This window comes from Brachycentrus maculatus, unplaced genomic scaffold (genome assembly GCF_059751285.1).
Source record: "Brachycentrus maculatus isolate JH-2025_06_01 unplaced genomic scaffold, ASM5975128v1 h1tg000244l, whole genome shotgun sequence".
Classification (NCBI taxonomy): Eukaryota; Metazoa; Arthropoda; class Insecta; order Trichoptera; family Brachycentridae; genus Brachycentrus; species Brachycentrus maculatus.
The window spans coordinates 2825779-2842641 of NW_028280995.1; the positions used below are offsets into that span (position 1 = coordinate 2825779).

A 16863-nucleotide genomic window follows, 5' to 3' on the forward strand; every position below is an offset into this window, starting at 1 on the left:
AGACATCAAAGAAATTGAAGACTTTAAAATGCTAAAAACAAATTATTCGAATTTTATAAATGTTAATTTAAGAAAGAAAAATAATAATAAGTTAGTGGAAGAGGCGAAGAATGTTTGCAAGCACAGAGTGGTGTGGCGCTCTATTCTCTCTGCCTACCCCTACGGGGAAGCGGCGTGATGGTTAGTTAGTTAGTTAGTTAGTTCAATAAAAATAAATTGTAATTTGCAAAACAAGTGTGAGTCCCTCTCCAAGCACAAGAGCTCAGTCTCTTCTTTGGAGAGAACTGCGTTTTTAATTTAAAGATTGTTAGAAATGTTTAGAAAATTAATTAAAATTGTAAAAAAATGTAGCCATATTAAAAAGAAAATTAAAAAAAATGATACTGTACTTGATTTTGAAATTTGCTTCTTATTAAAAGGGTCAAGTTGGAATAAAATTGATCAGCACACAGGTTTGATGCTACGACAAATCATCCTTCACTTTTTATTATTCACTTCAATTATTTACTTTTTTCTAAAGATGAGACTGATAGATGACTATTACTATTTCGATTACCTTATTGGGATGGTAATCGTTACATTTATATTTTTTATGTCGATTTTTCATATAATATTAGGAGCTAAAATATGCAGTACACAATCAGATTTGTGCACTGATTAGCGTGAATAGCTACCGAATAAATTAATGATGTTTGTATAAGTTATTTTATTTTCACAAATACTAGATTTTACCCTACATAGAGGTTGCTACCAAGTTTCTTATTGATATCATTGATAGAATGGTGAATGTTATACAACCTGTAAAACACAGTATAGAAAATCATTGTATATCATAAAAAAAATAATAAAGTACAGTGGAACCTCTTATAATGAGCATAATTCGTTCCAGCTTCTTACTCGATAAGCGAAACATTTCCCCATAAAAATCAATGTAAAATACGATAATGCGTCCCATACCGAAAGAATACTCATTTTTTCATATATTTGTACTGCAATAAAAATTTGAAGTGTCATCCATCGTAATTGTACAACTTTTGAACAAAAATGTCGCCTTAGCATTTCTATTTACACGGACTATATATATAAAGCCTTGTAAAGAATGTCAGGCTCCATAGTGTAATGGTCAGCACACCCATCTACTATCCCGGGTTCGATTCCCAGGGGCGGTCAAATGAATTTAAATATTAGCGTAATTTTTTCACCATAATATTTATTCAATATTTCCCTGGGCTGATACCTAAAGCGGAGGGCTAATCTCCTTCCCTTCATGTGTTAACGATCAGTGTCCTATGCACTATTGGGATGCGATTAAGGGTTTGAAGAAAGATACACAAACACATCTTTCTCATCTCCTTATCTTCATCCGAACCCAATGGTGCATAAGATGCAGCATCAAATTATATAAAAGCAAGATAATCAGGCACAGACACTAGGTTATACAATACATAAATATTTGAGTTAAAAAAAACATTTAGTTTTATTTTGACCTCCTAGGAATTGAACCCGCGAGCTTCAGCATAGTAGCCAAAAAGCGGTAAACATTACACAATTGAGGTGTAGAAATACTTAACCAAATAAATATGTAATATAAAAATAATTAAAATAAAACAATGGAATCAGTGTGGACTTGTCCACTTTTATATTTTTATCGATTGTCAAAATTGTTTATCGATTTACGTGTATCAAACAAGCTAATGTGGTCATTCTCGTGCTTCCTTTGGATCTGTGAAGATCGTTTTCATGATCCGTTGAAATATTTTAAAAATTATTTATCAAATTCTAGTCTGTTTTTACTGTTTTTTTACTAGTCAATTTTTGTATTTGAAATTATCAGTCTGTTTAATTAAGTTTTATTTAAGTTTTGATAAATTAGTAAATTTAGTGCATTTTTAAGTTGGTCGTGAGTCGGAGTATTCAAAATGATTTTTATGCTGTTAAATATTTTAAACGTTAGCTTTAGAAACGGAAGCAGACGCTTCTCATCAGCGGTGAACGATGCTACAAAAAATGTATTGGGTTTTGATAAAATGCCTAGTCCAGTAGGACTACCTTTTGTGGGAACTGCATTATCTCTTTTGGCAGCCGGGTCGGGATCGAGGTAATGATATTTTTATCAATTATAATACGTCTGTCTAATAGAATTGGTCACATGCTGGATTCTTAAAATAGACTTATCTATTATTTTTTTGTACAATTTACTCCTACGCATGAATTTCGGAGAGGTAACGAGTTATCGATAACTTATTTTATCGTTATTCTCCTAAAACTCATGCATATCGCGACCTAAGTCGCATATAAAGTCAATTTCGTTTTTATTCATGTATCTCAGTGATAGCCAACCTTAAGCATATCATATTTTATTTATTGTTTCGGCATTTACTTTGTGGTAAGACATGTTAAAATTATTAATGAAAACACCTTTTTTTTAAACACTTGAGTTTATTTATGACAACTAGTTTATCTTCAGGTCTAAATCTAAACTGAGTTTACATTTCGCTCACTCCTTTCAAGAACGTTGTAAATTAAAAATCGTCAATTTTCAGTTGTGCATGTTTTCGGAATGCCCAGAAAATGTACCATATCCCAGCAAAAGCGGCATATTTTTATCTACATAATATTGACCCGCTACAGTTTTTCAAATGGTGAAAAAACCTACAGGTTTTACCTAAAAAAATCGGTTGCAAAGTAAAAAGTTCAACAAGTGGCTTGGTATTTATTTTTAATAAATTGTGTTATATTTTTAAACTTTAAAAACGTTTTCCTGAAAAATCAAGTTTTTTGATATATGACGTTCTTAAAAGGAGTGAGCGATTTAGACCAGAAGATGGAAGCTTAGCTTCCGAAACTAGTTGTCATAAATAAACTCAAGTGGTAAAAAACAAGTGTTTTCTTTAATAATTTTAAGCACTGGATGTGTTTTTTTAAGCACGATTACTTTACCTTCTTACTTTCACCTTTGTGGTTTTAAAATAGGGATAAGGGTAGAATCAGCTTAAAGGAGGAAGAAGGAACAACTCAATCACGCAAGTCAATTAATTCATTGACGCCATTTCAAAATACAAAAGTTTATTCTAGCATCAATCTACAATTATTTTTCTTCTTTAGCCGTCTCTCGATTGCTGGATGTAGGTCTCCTCTAAATATTTCCATCTCTTCCTGCTTTGCTTTGGAATAATTCTCTCAACCAATTCCTGCGACTGGAATAGCTTCATTTATATTTGAAGCACTAGCTTAGTGATTTTCCATTTTATAATTAAACTGTAACTTTGTTATAAAATCACTATAAACTTTACAGTGATTTTTAAACAAAGTTACATTTAAGTTATAATTATATAATTAATGATTTATGATGTTTAAATACACGAATGAAAGGTGATCAGCCCTGCTCTTTGACTACCAATTTCGGGTAATTTGAAATAAAATCCCTCATATTTCTCTCGACCGTCCTGCGAATCGAATCCGGGACCTCCAGCACGGTAGTCATACGCGCTGACCACTACACTAGCAGTGTATAATTTACACAAGTTAGTGTTAGTACGGATATGAAACTTCGAGCGCCATTGTTGATGTTCTTCTTCTGTCCTATAGCGCATACTCTTTCTCCTAAACAGTATGCACTTAGCAGTGCTTCTTAATTAGTTATTTCCTGCGCACCACTTTAATATAGTTCTCAAACTCGCTACCCCTTATTACGCGATGAATTATTTTTATTTTTATTTTTAACATTTACTAGTATTGCCTTCAAAATACAGTTCTAATAACGATGAATATAAAAATCATACACCTACGTAACTTCGCTGCTAACTTAGAATCACTGAACTGTTTAAACTCATGCCTCTAGCGAGATAGAGTGTTTTAACCTACAATTTTAACTCATAAATTACAAAAAATTAAGTAACTTTAAGCATAAATAGTAAATCCACTTACGAGTAGGCATAGGCTATAAAACTTAAGAAGTTGAATCCTAAGTAGAGTCACGATAAGCGGTGTTTCATTAGCCGCAGCTAGATTTCAGAGTCACTTGGACGTTAGGTAATTAAACAATTGATGAATATCAGTTAAATGTGACAAAAATTCATGTTTTCCTTGCAAAATCTAATTGCTTTTTGATCAGCTTCAAATTCAAATCGTCTTCGAGTTGAATTTTGTGGCGATGTTCAGTTTTAAGGTTAATTTTTTATGTTACTTTTTTTTTAAAATAGATATACTTAAGTACTTATTTGTGTTTTTATTATTTACAAAAATACCTGAGTCGCTCATTATTAGAAATAGGTATCGAATTGTGGTAGAGTGGGTTCAAACCGAGAAACTGACTCAAGAGTCCGCGACATTATCCACGGGACCACAACCCGACATTTTCTTCTTTGTCAGCCGTCTCTCCACTGCTGGATGTAGGCCTCTTCTGATTTTTCCAGCTTCTTTCGTTTGGGCTTTTTCAATCCACTTACTACCCTCGATGGGGACAATGTCATCAGCCCATCTTTACTAGGGCCGGCCTATTTATTCCACTCTTCATATCCCATGGTCTCCACCGCAGAACTCTGGACTCACGTTACAAATTGCTTTGTAATGATTACAGTGATTGATTGATCAAAACTATATTTCGCAATTTTTATTTGCGTAATTGTTTTTTACTGATTAAATTATCTTAATCAAGAAATCGCCTGCGTGGGTACGCGTGCACTGATTGGGAAACACTGCACTTTAGGATAAGAAAACTCTTTCTCTTATAGCAGTAATTTCCTTCACCTCCTCACTTACGTCATCTGCATATCATCAATCATTTCCCACTTCTATATTCATAAACCAGGATCACAGGACTAAGATTGCACACGGAAGATAATAACCTGGCTAGGATCTTGCCTACATTTAGATAAAAGGGTCTCTGCTAAATAAAATCATTCTCAAACAAACCAAAGATGGGTCCAGTGAACTCAAACTTAAAGCGTCATGAGATTTGTATAAATGTAGGTATCTCAAAAATTTTAGAAGTGTGATTGTCAATCATGGGTATAATGGTGATTGTTACCCGTGTGTAAAGTGATCACTTAACCTACCTATGATATTGTTAAGGTATACGTTTTAAATTTTAGTTTGTAATGTGTGTGTTAATTATAAATGAATTGAATTGAATTGAAAATTCAAAACTTACAATTTGATTACCATTTCTTCCAGAATCCATAAATACATCGATGGAAGGCACAAGGAACTTGGTAGGATTTTCAGAGATTCCGTCGGCCCCGTTAATGCAGTTTTCACTTCCAACCCCGATCTGATGAGAAGCGTTTTTACTAAATATGAAGGCAAGTTCCCTGAGCACATCTTGCCGGAGCCGTGGGTTGTCTACAACCGGCTGAACAACCTGGAGAGGGGACTTTTCTTCATGAACGGCGAGGAGTGGCTGGAAACCAGACGGATCATGAACAAGATACTTCTCAAGCCTAATTCCGAGGAGTGGGTCGATGCACCCATATCCCTTGTGGCGGATAATCTTGTGCGATCTTGGAAAAAACACGGCACTGGTTTCCAGCCGAATATCGAAAAAGAACTCTACATGTTGTCACTAGACGGTAGTTACATTTAATTTATATTTTTACAAATAAAAATGTCAATTTTCTTCTTATTTATTGTAACTGCAGACAGTTGGTAGAATTCCATATTGAATTGTTGGGTAATATATCCAAAATTAAACAATCAAGAGTGTTTGAAAATGTCTTAATAAGACGAAACGCGTCACGTATTAACATATCCATAAATAAATGTAGAATTGAAATCCAATAAACCTTGTTTAATTTTGGATATATTACCCAACAATTTTCTTCTTCTTCTTCTGCTTGGTGTAGGGTTTATGGTATGTTTTAAGAGGGATAAGCCTCCTGCGATGTTGGTTCTCAGCTGTCAATCCATTCCTTTAGTGATTTGCCCGGGGGTAGTCTACCTTGAGGTTGGCCTGCAGTGCAATATGGGGGAGTCTGGATGGTTCCATTCTCCTCGCATGCGCATACCATTGTAAAATTTCGTTTCTTCTAAATCTTATATCTCCTAAAGTTATTCACTGATTCCTTTGAATTTTGACACAACGTTGCGTTGAAATACTTACCTGTGATTGGCGTTTTCACCTGTGTCAATCAAAAACATGTTTTTTTTAAATACATTTCTTATCCCAATGGCTGCGTCATCTGTTGAAATTTACAGCAACACGTAATACTAAATATTGCTCATATATGCAGCGTGCTTCTTGGCAGCTTGACAGCTACTGTCACTAGGCATTTTCAATGTTTTCTATTGCACTACAGTTTCGGATATGTTTTATTGAAATTACTCCACAAACGTTGTGAAATTAAATACATAAGAAATGTGTGGGTTCTCCGGTTTATCTATGATAAATAGAACATGTGAAATCACTGTCTGTCACATGAAAATTCTGTCATCAACTATTTATTAAATTACTAAATTATTTTTCTTTTTCCATAACTTTGAGACACAGATAATAACTAAGCATCCTATTTTTAAAAATATATGAATTTGCCGCCACCGGAAATCATAGATAAATCAGATGGTCTACCATTCATTTGTTTGCAATTTTTTGCGTGTACCAACCATTATCATGTGTTAAAATAATGAAAGCAACTTTTTGATTTTGAGATTATCTAATCGTTTTCAAGAAATGCGACACTCAGTTTATAAATCTGATCAGAATCAGAAAAAAATAGCAAATATGTCACGATATCAATAGGTTTTTTAATTAATGAAAACGGGTTTGAAAATAAAAGAAAACACCACACTTAATTAATTTTAAATATTTAGAGTTTTTTTACCTTTGCAAATAATTCATATCGTTATATACGTCTTTTTCTATTCACTATACAATGTTCAGAAAATCTGTAACGTATTTTAATTTTTAGTTATTCTCTCTGTAATGTTGGGATCTGCTTACAAGAACTCTTCGAAAAAATTCATTGATTTGCTGAAACAGTTTTCTGGGGCTGTCCACGGAATTTCTATATATACGAGCAAAATGACAATGTTACCAGCTACATTCTATCAACGCTTTAATTTACCGGCATGGAGAAATTTTGCGGAAGCTGTAAAGGAAAGTTTGGATTGTGGTAAATATTTTTTCATTTTATTTTAAAAATCGAATTCGAGTCAAAAAAATATGAAATATGTACCTACCCAACTAAAAAGTTAAAGAAAAACCCCATGCCTTTTGAGTAAGAAAATCTTATTAACTTTTTAAAATATTTTAAGCATTGACTTTGTGGATCATTGTAATATGTTATTTGGAGAAATAAAAAGACTTTGTTTTTTGATCCACTCTTTTTTTTAATTAAAAACTTTTTCGTTATAAAATAAGCCCTGAAGAGGGCAACAATTTGTTGCTGATACTAGTTGGTTTTTAGTATAAAAAGCGAGAGGATCAAAAAACAAAATCTTTTTATTTCTCCAAAAAATAATTTTATTAACGCCCTGAATCCATTTTTTATTATTTGAAATTATGACTTCAGGTGAAAAAATGGTAGACGAAATATATAAACTTGATGATATGGGAGATGGCTTAACATTGCGAATGATGAACGAAGGGATGGATAGAAACATGATCACCAGAATACTGATTGATTTCATCATTGCTGCTGGAGATACGGTGGGTAATACAAATACTTTAACGCGCCATTTCCGAGAAATACAGAACGTAAACAAATACATATAGGGTACCTACCTAGGTGCGTACACAATAATGATGTCCGCTATAAGTCAGAAAATCAATATCGATAAAGGGATCATAAAATACAGAAAATTTAAAACGGAAAATGATATTTTTTACGAAATGTAATTTCGAAATAAGAATTGCAATATCATCAAACATACAATGAAACATCAATTGTACAACTTCTTAAAAAAAACAATCACTCAAAACTAGAAACAAACATATCCCAAAGACATAAAAATAATTTTAAAATACCCTAATGCAACACATAAGAGTAACAACAAAATTACATATTCTTAGGAATAAAAAAAATCAACAGCCTCCAATAGAAATATAAAAGAAATATAAAAATATAAAAGACACAATACTCTAAAAAAGAAACTTAACGAACTCTACAAACATATACAGATTATACAATAGAAAACTAAACAAGATAACTCCTTCGTACCGCATAAATATATATGTTCCCCTGTAATATTTTTTAATGTATAACGTGATACTATAAACAACAACAAAAAAAACAAAAAAAGTCCCTCTCCAAGCAAAACAGTCCAGTCTCTTTTTTGGAGAGGCTAACGCGCAACTAAAATTAAAAGATTGTATCAAGTAACAATGTATAGAAATTCTATTAAATTGGATAAAATAAAACATACAAAAATTAAATGTGATAATGTGGTGAGTGTGAAATGACCCCTATCAACAGTGGTACCAGAAAGTACTAGACACGCGCGAGGGATTCGATTCCCGATCGCCGTGAAGTGATTCCTTAAATAGTAGGTATCTCTGCCTCCTTCAACTCGCTTGCCCATAAATCTCGCTGGCTTATACATTCAACATTAGTATTTGTATTATGTATAAATTCTACGCGATAAAGGATTATATCACCGTCGATATATTAGGTAGGTACCTAACTATATTAAAATCTATTCATGAAAGTTGTACGTATTCTGATAAATATTTAGATTCACGACAAAGTTTATTCACATTCGAATATAAAATTGAATAAAAATACAAAACATGTTTACGTCGAGGTTTAAATCGATACAATAAATTAAACATTATCTACAAATAGTTTATTATGTGCATCTTAATGGAATTTGCGTATTTATCAAGCTGGGGTTCAATTCGGAGTTATTCAACCCGCCTCGGGTAAATGACAAGAGCTAGAACAGGGGTCTTCGAACGACGTCCCGCGTCATCAATCCGGCCCGTGACAGCTAATGGCCAGTGTCATCAATCCGGCCCGCGACAGCTTATGGCCAGTGTCATTAATCAGGCCCGTGACGGCTAATGGCTTGTTGTTGTGATAAGTTGAATAAAAAACACAGAATGACAGTAACTTGGTTTTATTTACTTGCTAAGTAAACCCTAAAGGCAAGTTTAATACGCAGAAAATTTAACTTTAACAAAGTAACTCACAAATAATTTAAATGAATCCAAGTTACATTATAAACATAAAATATATAAAATAAATGTAAATGTTTTTTTTCTACTGACAATAGTTTGTAGATTTGGACAAAATTTACTTGTACCAATTATCAAAAGAAATTTAAGGTGCTTATCGGTTAACTTCAATTTGTAAACATTCTTTATCTACTTAATTTCGGAGAATGTTTTCTCACACAAGTAAGTAGTAACAAAAACAGAAAAAGCTCACAAGCAAAGTTAAGCAAATTATCAAATTGTGCCAGCGGAAGACTTACAACTTACTTACTTACTTGTAGATACTTTCAGCAAAGATGAGTTTTGATATTTTTTCTTATATCACTGCACTGTAAATAAATAATTTCCGTTTGAGGTTCCGGGGCTAGAGCTTCAATGTCGGTATCAAGTGTTTTAGAAAAAAAATATTCGCAATGATATCATTAACAAAGTCTAAGAAATTAGTATGAAAATTGATCTTTGAAGCACTCAACGATTCAATAGCAAAATCGATGGAAAACTCAATCTCAGTAGTGTAGCTGAATATTTGATTATGACAGAAAGTTGTGTGTTTCATCATATATAATAAGTTAACATGATCAAATTATTGCATGTGTGTTAATTTTTTTGTTGTTGTATTTATGCTTACTATATTTCATCGTATAAAATGTTTTATTTTTAATAAGAATAAATATCTTAAATTATATTCCACGTGTTTTAGACTGCATTTACAACTCAGTGGGCCCTCTATCTCCTCAGTAAATATCCATCGGTGATAGAAGAATTTGATTCGCTGCCAGAATGCTCTGAAGAAGAGCAAAGTTATTTAAAAGGAATCATTAAAGAAACTATGAGATTATACCCTGCAGCGGCATTTCTGACCAGAATAATTCCAACTGACGCTGTGATTTCAAATATACAGATTCCTGCCGGGGTAAATATTTTTTTTTATTTTGAAAATTTTCATATAGCAGAGATTATGAATATCATCAGAGTGTGTTACAGATTAACAAAAAGACATAAGACTTTTTTGTATCATACAAAATGTATTACAAATCACCTTGATTATCCCTGTAATGGTAATCGAAACGCCAGCAAAAAGATGTTTGTTATATCTCGGTAAAATAACCCAGAAAATACATAAAGTATATTTTTATACATTTATTAACGAGACATTTGATTATAAAAAGGAAAAAAATAGTAATAATAAAAAAAATGGTAGTAGGTAAGTACTTCTTCCTTATTTTTAAAAGTACCAATGCGGAAGTATTAATGATAAAACCTTTCTTTTGCACTTTCTATGGTTTATCTATAAATATTATTTTGACAAATGTCAATTTCAAATGAACGTTTCGAGGTTAAAGTCAGTGTTTTGGATTAAAGTTGATAGATATCATGTCCTAACCAGAATTTATCTCTAACGCATTTCTAAAGTATAAAGTTATCGTTAAAATGTTGTCAATTGCTTCTAAATTCGTTTTAAAAAACATTGATTTTACATGTTCGCGATACATAAGAATTTCCTCGGCTTCCATATCAACTCAAAAATATAATGTTATTTCTGAGCCTTCTCGTCGATTACACACAAAGACGCTGACAGGCATATCAACGATAAATTTACAAAGAAAACATGGAATATTTTTTCAACATAAGAGAAATTTCTCGTTTGAATCATTTATGGAAACGCAACAAAAAATCTTTATATCGATATCGGAGAGCAAAATAGTGTCGATATTACAAGACCTTCTTTTGAACATTCACAGTATAACAGGCCTACCCTGGTGGGCCACCATCATAGTTACAACATTTTTACTACGATCGGCTGTGACCGTTCCGCTATCCATCTACCAAAATTATATCCTGGCTAAATTAGAAAACCTGGGGTTAGAAATGGCCGACATCGCAAAAGCTATGCACGACGAGGCGGTTGTAGCGAAACACCAGTTCAATTGGACAGAAGGAAAGACCTCGGCGGTTTTCAAATTATCCATGAAAAGCCAGTGGAATAAACTTGTGATAAGGGATAATTGCCATCCTTTCAAGGCGTCTATGCTTGTTTGGGTTCAAATTCCCATGTGGATATCCTTGTCTTTCGCTTTGAGAAACTTGGTGACGATGCGGCCACACGGCGACATAGCCGCTCAGATCACTCTGACGGAGCTCTCGGTCGGCGGGTTTGGGTGGATACCAAACCTTACTGAAGTTGATAGTTCTTGGATCCTGCCCGTAGCGCTCGGGATTCTCAACCTATCTATAATAGAGCTACAACTAATGTCAAAGTTGAGAAAGCCATCCAAATTACAAAGTTTCTTGACCAATTTCTTCAGGATATTTTCTGTCGTGTTGATACCTATATCGGCTTCAGTCCCCTCCTGCATGTGCTTGTACTGGACGAGCTCCAGCGCATTCGGACTTATTCAGAATCTAATGTTACTATCGCCCAAGTTGAAAAGAAAATGCAGAATACCCATCGCTCCGAGTGAGATAGAGAATCCATATAGACAAATTCAAGCCGAAATTCTAGAAAAGATATCAAATATACCCGGTTTACGGAAGAAATAGCATTTATTAATTTTTTAAGTATACAATAAATAGTTTATATAATTTTTATCTTGTTTAATTTTTCCCAGTTCAAAGATTGAAGGTTTATAAGTTGATACATCGCTCACTCCTTTCAAGAACGTCATAAATCAAAAAACTTGATTTTTCAGGAGAACGTTTTTGAAGTTTAAAAATATAATACGATGTATTAAAAATAAATATCAAGCTACTATTGAACTTTTTACTGTGCAACAGATCTTTTTAGGTAAAACCTGAAGGTTTTTTCTCCATTTGAAAAATATTTACTTTATTTAAAAAAAAATTAAACAATACATTTTCTTCAAAATGCAAAAACATCACTTTCTGCCCTGTACCGGGTAAATATTAAGTTAAAAATATGCTTTTTTCTGGGTTATAGTACATTTTCTGGGCATTCCGATAACATGCACAACTGAAAAATGACGATTTTGGAGCGACATGTTATCAAATAAAAATTTACAGAAACCAATGTGAAAGAAGCCCATGTAAAACATATGAAATTGTAATTGTAGGGAAAATATGATTGAAGGTTTTTAAGTAGGTACATTCAGTTTTGTTTTTGTATAGTATAAGCATGAAAAAATAGCATGTAAAATATACTACATTGAAAATAACATGATATGTAAATGACTGATATTTTTTTTGTATTGTAACACATAATTGGAAAGTCTTCTTTATTTGCAGCAAAGAAATATGTATAAAACAAGAATTCAACAGTTTTCTAATACCACGTTTTATAGAAATAGTGCGAAAAAATATATACATAAGTATATACATTTACTCATATTGTGAAAAAAAAATACAGTTTTTTCATTACGTCTTCTTTCATTTTGGTTGTATTGACTTCATTGGAAGTAATTGATTTCTTTCAATGAACACACTGGACAAGCAATCGGGGCAATGATTGAATACAGTAGTCATTGCAATTTTTCAATTCAATTCAATTCACACAAATCACTAGGAATGACCAACAAACCATTTTTTTATTATTATTTCCAGACACTAGTTATAATGTCATTATATACAAGTGGAAGAGATAGTGAATACTTTCCCAGACCGCTTGAGTTTGACCCTAAACGATGGATGAGGCAAAATAATGATTATAACGGTGTAAACTCTCCATATGCGACTATTCCGTTTGCCATGGGGGCAAGATCGTGCATTGGCCGTAAAATTGCTATGACACAGATGAGAGAAAGCATTGCAAAGGTAGGTTTTACTTTTACCCATGCAAATAACAAAGTGCTTCAGATATCAACATGTTGCTTGCCATGGCAATTTTTAAAAACTAAAAATATTACATATTTTAAAAATGACAAAGAATAAAATAAATCTTCCATTACCTGAGTCAATACGCTTGTTGAATCTCTACTTGTAGAAAGGTTTTGTAAGATTTGTTTTTCCAACGATACAATTAATTCTGTCTCCTGCATTAAAGGAGATTTTAGAGTCTGAACAATGGCTAAAGTTTGTTGTAAAAATTCAGAGTTGCGTTGGATGATATCGTAGCGACCTGTATATATTACAAGAAAAACAATTAACACAGTATTTTGGTAATAAGTATATATAGAAAGAAAAAAAAATGAACACGTAGACTGCCACAGCAATTTTTAGAATTCCGCTCTAAAAAGCCAATTTCATTAAATCATATTATATTTTTAAAAAATCTAATTAAAGTACATAAGTATGTTTTCTGTTCAATTATTAATAAATTTTCTGTTCATGTAAACCAGCAGTGATGTTTTGTTCTCTTCCCATGCGCCATCTATCCATATTAGCACTGATAAACTAGGAATTTTATTGTAGCTGCACGAATATGGCAAGTAAACATAGTACGAGATAACTCCTAGTCGGCATCCTAACAAGGAATGTAATCTATGAGTTATCTCATAGTTGGCAGTCAATGTGTCAATTGATTTGAGGAATTTATTATAAATAAATTTTTAAACGACATTTTAAACGGGTTATAATACATATACATTTTTTTATAAGAAATAAAACCTGCAATGCCTCTATTTAAGAAGTCAATCTGAAGATAAGATAGAGAACATATGGTAGAAAAATATGAAAAATACATCACCAACACCCAGACCAGGGGGAGAGAACTTTTTAATTTCTAAAGGCCACATTCATTTATCTCATTCAACATAAGGTCGCGATTGTAAAAATATCAAGTCAATTCATAATTTTTTTATTTTATTTAACAATTTTATGAGTTTTGTGCACACAAACTTTCTTATATTTCCCTCTTCCTGTCCCCATCTTAACTTATCGTCTTTATAGACTTTTGGGATCAGCTCTCCTCGTCCTCAGATTGTAGGTCCTTCTATCATTTACAACGTCACCTAGGCCATGCCTTTGAATAAAGTTATCTTTCTGTAGCATCTATGAATTTTTTGGTCTTCCTCTAGAAGTCTTTCGAGGAAGATCCATGGCGATCGCCTGGTTTACAATATGTTCAGGTTTTTTACGTCCTATGTACCCATACCATCTCAATTGCCTTTCCTGTACCTTACTATTGATGTCTGTTACACCCAGGCTTCCACGAATGCATAAACTTTTTATTTTGTCTCTAAAGAACATTCCAGCCGACCATCGAAATATTCGGATTTCAATTCATTTAAATTAATTCAGAAATATATTCAGATTTTTTTTTTTTAAATGGCAAGTCGATAGCTCTTAGCTATACAGGTATATGTAACTAAGAGGTTCCAGGTTCCCTACTCCTGACAATTGAAAATAAATCTTTTATCAATTGATTGGGAAGTCACTTTGTGGCAATATCTTATAAAAATTTTCACTCAGTAAACACCATTATATGTATATCGCTTTCAAAATCTATTGTGACACTTGTTTCAATACATACAACATTATTATCAAACACGGTATTTGATAAAGATGATGGATCCATTGAAAAACGTGTCGCAATAGATTTGAATAAATAATGCCATTTACCAAGTAAAAGTTGAACAAAAAATGAAAATAATCTTTATAATTTATATTTGAAGCACTAGCTATGTGATTTTCCATTTTATAATTAAAATGTAACTTTGTTTTAAAATCACCATAAATATTTTATTATAACTTAATTATAATGTCTACCGGTTTCCAATCAGTCTTGATAAAGAAGCGGTTAGCTTCGCAACAGGTAGACATTATAATTAATAATAATAATAATAAAACCCTTATCCGCACCCCAATGGTGCATAGGGCACTGCGTCATATAAACGCAGTGTTATCTTGATCGTTTACACATGAAGGAAAGGTGATCAGCCCTCCACTTCAGGTACCAGTCCAGGGTAATATTGAATAAATATTACAGTGAAAAAATCACTCATATTTCTTTTAACCCCCCCTGGGAGTCGAACCCGGGTCCTCCAGAACGGTAGCCGAGCGTGATGACCATTACGCTACGGAGGCGAACGTATAATTACATTATAATTAAGTTATAATAAAATATTTATAGTGATTTTAAAGCAAAGTTACATTTTAATTATAAAATAATCCAATTCATTTTGCAATTGGTGGGTATCATATTGTTTTATGACGTTAGTCTACGTATTAATTGAACAGGCCAAGTATTAAATTGTCACAACCAAGTTGCTGGTCAAATAAAATAAAATCGAAGAGAGCCATCACAGCAAGAAATGTTAGTAAAAAAACTCAAATGTAACATGTATTTAAATAAATTTTCTTTATTTGTTAAATTATTTATTTTATTTACAGATACTCAGGAATTTCAATCTACATTTGTTAAATACAAAAAATGTCGAAGATGTAATGCAAATGACGTTGAAACCAAAAGATGAAATAAGAATTTTGGTTACCCCTAAATAAATAACCCTTCTCCTGACTAGGTATTAATATTATTACAATACATTTTCAATGTGTGTATGTACCATTTAAAATACATATTTATGCATAATATAATGCTGATATACTGAAGCTAGTTTTACATATATTTTATATCCTTAAAATTAATCTACACATGTATATACATATCTACCTTTGTTTTATGAACAATCCTTGATATTTTATATTTTTATAGTAATCCATGATAGTACAGTGGAACCTCTCATAACCTCTCATGAGCAAAAAAAAAGTGAAAAAGTTGATTCCTTAACGACCAACATTTCGCGTAGTGAGTTACAGAGAAAAAGCAAGTCCTTTTTCCACAACATTCACTTGTGAGCCGGGATTTCTGTGCTAGTCAAAACAAAAAAATGTTTTGCTTAAAGAGTAAGATTCTGGAACGAATTATGCTCGTTATAAGAGGTTCCCTGTAAAATATATATTTTTAATCAATTTGAAAAAATTACAATATTTTTCTTTATATCATTTATGTAAAGAAAGATTAATATCAATCTCAATATTTGAAAAAAATATTAATTCCTTGTTTTTTATTGCTCTGCTATTATTGATCCTTAGTAAACAAATCTGGTTTAATTTTTATTATTTAGATACAAACTTTTGTATCGATTTCAATTTTAGATTATTGCTAAGGTGGGGGCTGACCGGAGCATTTCGTCGTAACGTAACGTCATTCGCGGCGAGCATCCGACTTCGGATGTAGCACTCGGAATGCTGTACTGACTATACAAATACTCGCATCGTAACTAATTACGTTACGACGAAATGACTCCGGCAGTCCCCACCTTTATGGATATCAAACCACTTTAAATTGCTCAATTCAATATTTTTCCATTCCAGGTTCCATTTTTATTGCTGGCCGGTCGAGAGCTAGATTGTGTGGAATGCGAAATTTCCACAGCCCAAATGCGAAAGATGAACACAACTCGTGAAGGTTGTCCCTATAGTCAAATGTTGAATGAAAGTATTATAGTTGTATAATTTTTTGACATCTCATCAAAGATAAAGAAGAATATGGAAGTCTGGGCATTTTTCATCTCACCAATAGATGTCTCTAGTGAGGTTCTAGTGATTCAGTGATTCAGGAACAATGTTTCAAAATTAGTTCATATATTTATATATATATATACATATATATACATATATATACATATATATATATACATATATATACATATATATACATACATATATATATATATATATATATATATATATATATATATATATATATATATATATATATATATATATATATATATATATATATATATATATATATA

At 32.2% G+C, this 16863-nt stretch overlaps 2 protein-coding genes across 3 annotated transcripts; both read left to right on the forward strand.

The window, feature by feature from the left end:
• The first annotated feature begins 1698 nt into the window (after positions 1-1698).
• sad (Cytochrome P450 family protein sad) lies at positions 1699-16559 on the forward strand. 2 transcript variants are annotated; one of them, XM_088265325.1, is made up of 8 exons: positions 1699-2098; positions 5176-5570; positions 6906-7109; positions 7509-7645; positions 9852-10064; positions 12710-12919; positions 15437-15567; positions 16421-16559. In XM_088265325.1, the coding sequence occupies exons 1-7, from the start codon at positions 1920-1922 to the stop codon at positions 15545-15547; spliced, it is 1449 nt and encodes a 482-aa protein (XP_088121451.1). In that variant the 5' UTR covers positions 1699-1919; the 3' UTR covers positions 15548-15567; positions 16421-16559. The 2 variants fall into 2 exon arrangements, with proteins under 2 accessions (XP_088121451.1, XP_088121452.1); XM_088265326.1 differs by lacking the exon at positions 16421-16559 and having other exon boundaries at positions 15437-15792.
• Positions 10453-11741, forward strand: LOC148306338 (cytochrome c oxidase assembly protein COX18, mitochondrial). The gene has a single exon (XM_088265328.1). It carries the CDS (start codon positions 10583-10585, stop codon positions 11690-11692), a length of 1110 nt encoding a protein of 369 aa, XP_088121454.1. The 5' UTR covers positions 10453-10582; the 3' UTR covers positions 11693-11741.
• Positions 16560-16863: the final 304 nt, after the last annotated feature.

Coding starts and splice junctions, on each gene's coding strand:
- sad (XM_088265325.1), top strand. CDS start 1,920: ATGATTTTTATGCTGTTAAATATTTTAAACGTTAGCTTTAGAAACGGA. Junction 7,110..7,508: donor AAAGGAAAGTTTGGATTGTG/GTAAATATTTTT, acceptor TTATGACTTCAG/GTGAAAAAATGGTAGACGAA. Junction 7,646..9,851: donor TCATTGCTGCTGGAGATACG/GTGGGTAATACA, acceptor CACGTGTTTTAG/ACTGCATTTACAACTCAGTG.
- LOC148306338 (XM_088265328.1), top strand. CDS start 10,583: ATGTTGTCAATTGCTTCTAAATTCGTTTTAAAAAACATTGATTTTACA.